This window comes from Suricata suricatta, chromosome 2, assembly GCF_006229205.1.
Source record: "Suricata suricatta isolate VVHF042 chromosome 2, meerkat_22Aug2017_6uvM2_HiC, whole genome shotgun sequence".
NCBI classification, from domain to species: domain Eukaryota; kingdom Metazoa; phylum Chordata; class Mammalia; order Carnivora; family Herpestidae; genus Suricata; species Suricata suricatta.
Window position 1 is genome coordinate 116,329,193 of NC_043701.1, and position 9,325 is coordinate 116,338,517.

Genomic DNA, 9,325 nt, shown 5'->3' on the forward strand with positions numbered 1-9,325 from the left:
ACAGAGAGCCATTGATAGAAATAGAGCAGCAAACAGCTGCACACCCCTGCCTTTGTCACTCTGATTAGAACTTTGTAAAGCACATTTCACCCTATCTTGATGCAGCACTTCGGTTACTAGTGCAGGTGCTCAGGAATTCATAAGACAAACTCTAAAATGTGTTGGATGAGGGCAGGGATCTCAACATCAACCTTTGGCCTCATCATTACTAATTCTTTGTACATATGTGAGACTGTGGAATAACCTGGGATCTTTAAGCCTCATCACTTTGAAGCAAAGGGGATAATACTGTTATAAAAATATTCAGGGTCAACTATGTATGGAAATAAGAGGACATGTTAACAAATATTATACTTAAATGGAATGTGAATGGTTTGCAGGTCTTTAGTGTACTAATATTATAGCCATCAGCAAGTAAAAAAAAAGGTACTGTGGATACTTCCAGGTCTAAGACAGACTTTAAGGTCCTCAACAAGAAGAAAAACAAATACACCACCATGCCGTGCATGGGAGGCAATGAGTAGTAGGGTCATTATAAACTGGAGTTCAGGGCTGGGTGTTGGTCTGGGACACACAGAGCAAGGACAGGACATTCCACGGCGTGACTAGAAGGACAATAGTGGGCAAAGACATGGAGAAGCTTCATGTAGAAAACCTTGATGGGAAACTGAGGGCTGACTGAATGGCTTCTACACAACAGAAGATACAGAGGTCACACAGAGATTGACAGGAGATACAGAGAGAGTTGGGGGCACAAGAACATAGCGGGCCCCAACCCTGATACCAGGAGCTGCAGTGAGGAGGAAAGTACAAAGAGACAGAGAGCAGATGCATCTGACCTGGGCACAGAAACAGGAGTCATGGCTTAAAAGGGCAACTTCAAAGAAACGAACCAGCCCTAGAGCTTTGCCAAGTGGCAGGGACTCTGCAGGTCTGCGGGGCTGGCAAGTACCTCTACTTATGTTTTCCCTTTACCCTGATTGTGCAGAGGGGAACAGAGCTCAGGCACCATAGCTGGCTTCCCACCACAATGAGCCCCAGCCCCCTAACCTCAGATGTCCCACTAGTCTGGCCCCAGACACACACCAGGACACCCTTGGTCAGTTCTCATTAAGGCTCCGGCCATCTCACCAAGATAAAGCAGGTGCCGGACACTCTAGACATGCCCTACTTTTGCTCTAGATGACTTGCCCAGACACCCAGTGTGCAGTAGCCTGGGATCCCCGGCCCATGCCCACCTTGGCTCTAGCTGTCCTGCCAGAGGGCCCTCTGTGTGGAGAGTCCCATGACTCCTGGCATCTGTCCACTTCAGCTGTTCTACCAGGGGGCCTTTAGCACAGACAACTCCAGAACAGCCTCAACCCATGCACACTTGCCTCTGGCTATCCCAACAGGATGGTCCCAACAGAGGGACCCAGGCCACTGAGCCCATGGTAGCAATGGCTCTACGGAGTCAGCCAAAGTGACCAGGCAAACACAGTCTACACAGGGATGACCACACACAAGATCATTCCCTCAAGTCTAGGAGAAGTAGTGGTTCTGCCTAACTCACAGAAATAAAGAAAGCCAATCAAAATGAGAGAGAGGAATATGGTCCAAATAAAAGAGCACAAAACTCCAAAAACATAAATGAAATAGAGATAACCATGGGTGAACTCTGTGAGAACTGTAACAAATAGAAAACTACAAAAAAAAAAAAAAACAGAGTTAAGGAATACAGTAACTGAAATGAAAAATACGCTAAACGGAATAAATAGAAGAATGGCTTAGCAATCTAGAAGACAGGGTAATGGAAAGCACCCCAAGTGAACAGCATTAATTAATTAAATAACAGGAATCTTTGAAAATCAAAATTAAGGAATCTCTTGGACAACATTAAGCAAACAATCATTTCTTTTATCTGGGTCCCTGAAAGATAAAAGAGAGAGAAAAGGGCAGACAACATATTTGAAGAAACAGTAACTCAAAACTCTCCTATCCTAGCAAAACAGGCATCCAGATTCAGGAAGTTCAAAGAATTCCAAGCAAGATAAACCCATGGCACATATTTAAAATGTCAAAAGATTAGGGGCACCTGGGTAGCTCAGTTGATTAAGTGTCCTACTCTTGATTTTGGCTCAGGTCATGATTTCACAGTTCATGGGATCAAGCCCTGCATCAGGGTCTGTGCTGAGAGCACAGAGCCTGCTTGTGATTCTCTCTCTCTCTCCCTCTCTTCTGTCTCAAAATAAATAAACATATAAAAAATAAATTAAAAAGAAAGATAAAATTTCAAAGAGAATTTTAAAAGCCAGGAAAAGTCTTATAGCTATGTACAAGGGAAACCCCATAAGTCTGTTGGCCAGTTTTCAGCAGAAAACTAATATATAGAAATCTGTTATATTTCTATACTAACAAAGCAGAAGGAGAAATTAAAAAAGCAATTCTTTTTACAATGAACCCAAAAGAATGAAGTGACTAATGATAAATTTAACCAAGGAGGTGAAAGACCTGTTCTCCAAAAACTATAAAATTTTGATGAGAGAAATTGGGAACAAATGGAAAGATGGCCTATCCTCATGGATGGTAAGAATTAATATTGTTAAAATGTCCATATGACCACAAGGCACTGTACAGATTTAGTGTAATCCCTATGAAAATGCCAATAGCATTATTCACAGAACTAGAATAATACTAAAATCTGTATGGAACCACAAAAGTTCCTGACTAATGAAAGCAGTCCTAAGAAGAACAAATCCCAGATTTCAAGATACACTACAAAACTCTAATAAAGGCATGTGGTAGTAGCACAAAAACAGACACACAGACCATTGGAGCAGAAGAGAGAGCCCAGAAATAGCCATTTGCTTATATGGCCAATCAATCTCTAGCAAAGGAAGCAAGATAGGCAGTACTGGGAAATGGACAGCTACATGATGTGAAAAAACTAAGGAAGGTGGAAGAGAGCATGGCAGGTGACTCTCTAAAGTCTCAACTCAAGGGGTGCCTGTCTGGCTCAGTCTGTGGAACACTCTTCATTTCTGGCTTGTGAGTTTGAGCCCCACACTGGGTTTGGAGATAACTTTAAAAGAAATAAAATCAAGTTTAAATTCAAGTATTAAACTAAATCATTGCATTATGTTAGTTGTTAGAGGTCATGGGACCAGTTCCATCCCATAGATTGATCAGAGTAGATGGGGGGAAGCAACATAACTCTTTAGCCAGACAAGTATGGGAAGAACTTTCCAGGCAAAATGAACAGCGTTCTGAGGTGGGAAAATGCTTGGTACTTCAGAGGAACAGAAAGCAGACATGGCATCCTGATCCCAGTGAGTGAGGACAGTGTTAGCAAAATGTGGAGTCCTAGCACTGGCATCCCTGTAGGGATCTAGTGATTTTGGACTTCATGCTGAGTGTAATCAGTGAGCTGATAAGTGCAGGAAAAGGGTTAGAAAGTGGAAGAAGCATCTTGAATGGATAAGGACAGCAAAAGACATGCTTGATGTACTAATAAGACATGAGAGGAATGGCTGACAAACTTGACCCATTTATGGTTTTGGAGGGTTTTGTATTTTTTTTAATTTTATTTTTGAGAGATAGAGCATGAGTGGGGGACGAGCAGAGAAACAGAGGAAGACACAGAATCTGAAGCGGGCTCCAGGCTCCGAGCTGTCAGTACAGAACCCCACACAGGGCTTGAACCCATGACACGCAAGATCATGACTTGAGCTGAAGTCAGACACTTAGCTGACTGAGCCACCCAGGTGCCTCTGATATGGCTTCGCTATGTGATTTACTCAAAAAGGTTTCCACGTCATTTTGCTATTAATCCAGCATCATTCTGCATTACTACAACTAGTATACGTCCCCAAATAAGAACTGATGGCACTTCTGGAATTACAATTTAGGACTACTTATTTAGAAAATACAACTGATTCTCTTTTCACGTCTCACCTTGGCAGCCCGCCGTTCTCAGGCCCAGACCCTATGAAAACCTATAACATCATACTGAGGGGGATTGACATGATAGAATTTCCAAAGAAGATTGTCAAAAATGCTGCTAATTTAATTAAAAAACTATGCAGGTAAGCATTCTGGCCACGTTTGAAAGGATCATAATGGGAATGTGATAGGATCCCTTACAGTTGTTATTTTCTTTCCAGGGATAACCCATCAGAAAGACTAGGGAATTTGAAAAATGGCGTGAAAGATATTCAAAAGCACAAGTAAGTGTTCCCTGGGAGGGTGCAGACAGCACCTCCCAGGCTGTTCTTTTGAGCGACTGGCTGTGTGACTGACGCAGGACGCCCGTGGGGGCGCCCAGGGGACGGTCAGACCAGTTAGCCTTCTGACCGAAGGCCCTTCTGCTTGTGTCCTGGGGACATCACAGATACATGCGATGTCATAGAAAGTGACTGATTCACTGAATTCAGTGACTCCCAACTCATAAAGAGCATTTTTCCTCTCGGGCGCCAAGAGGAAATATGTACTTTTAATTCCGAGATTCTATTCTCTACCAGAATATCAAAAACACAAGTCCTCCACCATATCATGCCTCGTTTCCTAGACTAAAATTGGAATATATTTTTCCAGCCACTTCCCAATTAGATGATAAAACAAAGTACTGAGCACAGTGTTGTTTTTAAATGACAGCAGCCTCTTATATATTAAACCTTACCTAATTAATGGGATATCTGAGGGCTAATCTAAGACCAACTTGTTGTTTTTTATTAGTCTGTTTGTGTAACACTCACAGGAAATTCACATCCATACAAGAAGGCTTACATACCTAAATACCTAAAAACTTAACACTTGCTAAGAATTTGGTGTAAGCGTTTGCTACTGGTGAAAACAATGTTATCTGCTCCTCGTTTTCACAGAAAATCTGAACACAAAATACCTTCCGTCTTTTATTTAAATTAAATGTGTGGACATTTTGTTAGGAATTATTATGACCCTAGTATTGCATATTTAATGTTTTCTTCTGGGAACACAAAAAAAGTACCAAGTCAGAGCTATACCTGACGAATACAGTGATGTGAAAAGGTTAATTAACTGCGGCTGCCAGTGAATCCGTGCAAAGCTGGAAAAATACTTTCCTGTGCTGCCTTTTCATGCCCTGATTCCACCGCTTAACATAAGATGTCCTGTAAGGCTCAGGGCCAAGCATATCATGACATTTTACAGGAACAAGGTCATACAGACATGATGATGAAATTGCTAGGCGAAAAAAAGGAGTTATTTCCAACTGGTGTTAGGTATTACAACAAGTAGATTTTTTAAAAATATGCATTGCATAAAATAAGTTAATTGTAAAAGTTTCCAGTGAAACAGAATCCATGTTTGTCACCCAGAGAATGATCGCCTCTCTGCTTCCCATCAGACGTGCACGTCAGATATGTTGTAGTGAAGTTTCAGCTCTGTAGTCAAATGCCTTTAACCAACCCCTTTTTCCCCCCTTTCCTAGATGGTTTGAGGGCTTTAACTGGGAAGGCTTAAGAAAAGGCACCTTGACACCTCCTATAATACCAAGCGTAAGTAGAATTTCCATCTTCTACTGTGTGACACAGTTTTAGCCTATGATCAGATTAAAGAAACTACAGAAAGACCACATTAGAGTAGTATCTAAAATTCAAACTTAAAAACAGGTCAGTTAGGAGATGGTTATTGTATGTGTATTTTACCATTACCTTTTTTTCATTGTAATGTATTTGTCCTTTCCTTGGGCTCTAAATGAAAAGGATTCTCTTCCTTAACTGTCTTTTCTGAACATATCAGGTTTTTCACTGAATAGCAGCCCACTGAGGGTGACTCAGGGTTTGCACTGCATTAACTTGAAATAGAAACAGGTAAACATGCAATCTATTTATGACTGCATCTGTCTAAAAAAACATGCTGCATCTTTACAAAGAGGCACAGGACTGCTTTGTGGCCCTGAGCCTTTCAGGCATCCACTTCTTTTCCCTGGGACTAACTCAAGGCAGCTCTGTTTTCAGAAACACTTTCCCTACTTCTAAGATTTATTTCTCTCAGTGCTTAAGCCTGTTCACAAACGAAAACCCCACTACCGTGGCTCATGTCGCAGATTCTAATAGCGTTCATGGAGTTTTGTTTTTAGAACAAGAGGAGAATCAGAAACTTGGAGGGTTAAAGAGTAAGCCTAAATTATACTTGCCTAAATTGATCAGGGATTTCTTTTCATGCAATAGTAATATTGAATGGGAAAAACTTATGGACATACCCATATATATCTCATTCAATATTAGTATATAAAAGGTTCTCAATATCATAGAATATGAGGGAAACTAAAGGATGGATTTTGTGCTGCTTTTACTGATGCTCTACAGATTGGACTTGGCCCAAGAAACTTCCAAGAGTTCTGATTGAGGTTAGAAATGGTTTTTATTATACTTGAAGTAAACACACAAAAGACTTAAGATGGTCCTCAGGGCTATACATTACCTAATTTCTGCCTATTTCTCTCATTTCTGATTCCAGTCTTATCCCATCTTATACAGCACCCACACTGACCTCTTTTGATTACTTCACAGCATGAAGCACTCTCTCTCACCTCAGGACCTTTGCACGTGCTACAGCCTCTTTTTTGAACTCATCAATTCTTAGTCTTGAACTATTTTTTCAAAGAGGCTTTCCATCATCACTCATCCTCTCGTGTCTTTTTTCTTCATAACACAAAGCAAACCTTATAGTCATCTGTAGATTTCTGTGATTACTTGTTTGAATCCTACAGTGTACTCCCTACCAGAGTAGAGCAAGAGCCATATCTATTTTTATACATCACACTTGGCCCCACTAAAAAGCATAAAACCTGCGACCAGGTGATCACTCAAAAAATAGTCATTGATTGGGGAATGAATAAAGAATGCTTTTTTAAATTCTAGTTTGGGGGCGCCTGGGTGGCTCAGTCGATTAAGCCTTCCGCTTCGGCTCAGGTCAGATCTCATGTCCGTGGGTTCGAGCCCCGCGTCGGGCTCTGTGCTGACAGCTAGCTCTGTCTCCTTCTCTCTCTGACCATCCCCCTCTCATGCTCCGTCTCTCTCTGTATCAAAAATAAATAAAACATTAAAATTTTTTTTAAAATTCTAGTTTGTGTTATTTTCCTTAAAAAAAAAAAGTCAAGAAATCCCTTGTTTCACCCCCTCTCTTGTTTGCAGGTTGCATCACCCACAGACACAAGCAATTTTGACAGTTTCCCTGAGGACAACGACGACCCGCCACCTGATGACAACTCGGGCTGGGACATAGACTTCTAGCGTGTCTCTCTTGCCTGCTTCTGCCTTGCTGAAGCCAGCTTTCTCCGAGACACAGCTGCCAGCAAGCCTGAGGGACGGGGAGAAGATTAGTGCTCGGGGTCACCATGATGCCTTTGATCGATGCTGCTCCAGTAACTACAGTGGCATTAGGACTTATTGCTTAGATGACAATAGTGCTCTTTCCATGTTTTCTGTTTGATGCTAAAAATAGCAGTTGACATGGTGGTCCTGAAGCAAAGCCTTTCACCAGTAAAGAGAGGTTTTCTATTGTTGCAACGATCTTGCTTTGCTCTGACTATAATTTGAAAGACTGTAAGAAATACTTCAACCTAGGAAAAGGGCACGGTAGTTACCGTGGTACAAACCTGGGCTCTTCCTTTCCTTCGCGTGAGGCCGTGGGATCTATCAGTGCTGGCCGGTGTACATACCGTACAAAAGAGGGCCACGCATATGGGTCACGGGGTTCATGTCAAGCCAGTGCTAGACGGTTCCCGATTTTTTTCCCAGCAGTGCTGATGACGAGGCTGAATGTTCCCTTTCCTTTCTGACAGATTTTAAAAACTGACACGATCAAAGCACAACTGCTGTGAGCCTCATGGCGGGGTATAGACGCGTTTTCACGGAGGACTGAAAACACCCACAACCTGCATGACATTTGTTTGTTTCTTCTTTGATAAATTGGCATGACCGAGTGGAAAAAAAAAAAAAGCAATTCACAAACCATTTCATATATTTTTAAATATTGTGCTTCAAGATGGTCCTGGGAATCAGTGACTAGCAGCCAATTGATTTTTGTTTATTACCTGACACACTGAGGCTTAAAAGAATCCCTTTTATAAAAATAAACCCTCGGGGTGGGGACGGGGTGGGGGTGGGGTGGAGAGGGATAAAAATCCATCCAAAAATAATAAAACGATACAGGTGCTATGTATATCTTTCATCTGTAGATGTCCGTGTCTGAGCAGACAACACAAACTCTAGTCATCACCTGTGTAGCCAGAGACTCCAGCATTTTCTCTACATTTACCAACGAAACTCCTGTCCGATTTCATTTACACAACATAGTCTAGGATTGAGGGGAAAGGTGACTAAAACCCATTCAATTGGCTTCTTGTCTTAGGCCTGAACCAAAAAGAAAATCAAGAGGAAAAAGAAAGCACGAAATCATCGAGATTTACCAGATGAGGAAGCTGGCTTGTGTGAGGTCAGGGAACAGGACAAGACCTGGCCGGGCGCTGATTACCATTTTGTGCATGAGCCAACGTGAGTTCATGTGTGCAGGAGAGTAGAGGAGAAAACAGGACTCTGATTTCTTAAGCAGAAATTTTCACTGAGAAGGACAGAACTGTTACCATCCTGGAATGTATTTGAAAGTACCAAACTACTGATTTGCTTTTTTCATGAGGGGAAAAGAATCAACAGTTTGAAGTGAATCCTTTATTGGCTGGTGAATTGACTACTGTGAGCTATTCTAAACAGCAGAGACCAGACTTTTGGAAGCTTTTCCTGGACAAGTAGGGTTACACCTGCCTAGACAACCACATCATCTTACAAGCTGTCATTCTCATTTGGAGCTGTGTGTGAATTTGGTATGTGAAACTGAAGTTTGTCTTTTTCCAGTAGATAATTTTCTTAGAAGTCAATCAAATATAGACATTTTTGCAAAAACTATGCCCATAGAGGTCATTATATCATATCCAGGAAGGCATAGATTATAATATGTTTGAAGTTTTCATACTAAGACTACCTTAGAATATGATCTCAACACATAATGATCTAAGAAACATTTAGGGAATAAAAATAATGGCATATTATAGATAATCAGAATAAAGTTAAATTTAAACTTTGATCCCAAGATGTTACTGTTACTCTTGTGTTAGAGTTCTGCTTAAGATCAATTTCTTCCCCAAGATATCCACTTTCTTCTACAGATTTCAGAATATACAACATGCCAACCTAAAATCCAGCTCTGAGTGCTATTTCAGACTTTTTATATTGCTTTTAACTGGGCTTTTAAAAGTATCTAATTTCAATATCATGGTCAGTATTCAGTGATTTTTGTTGAAAGAGAG

General features: G+C 41.2%; 1 protein-coding gene across 2 annotated transcripts in view; it reads left to right on the plus strand.

Annotated features, from left to right (window-relative positions):
* Positions 1-8,094, plus strand: part of PRKG1 (protein kinase cGMP-dependent 1) — a 1,238,870-nt gene extending 1,230,776 nt beyond the window's left edge. For both annotated transcript variants that reach the window (XM_029931713.1, XM_029931712.1), the window contains exons 15-18: positions 3,942-4,064; positions 4,143-4,205; positions 5,447-5,513; positions 7,155-8,094. In XM_029931713.1, coding sequence (XP_029787573.1) covers positions 3,942-4,064; positions 4,143-4,205; positions 5,447-5,513; positions 7,155-7,253 — 352 coding nt within the window. In that variant the 3' untranslated portion in view covers positions 7,254-8,094. The remainder of the gene's footprint in view (positions 1-3,941; positions 4,065-4,142; positions 4,206-5,446; positions 5,514-7,154) is intronic.
* Positions 8,095-9,325: the final 1,231 nt, after the last annotated feature.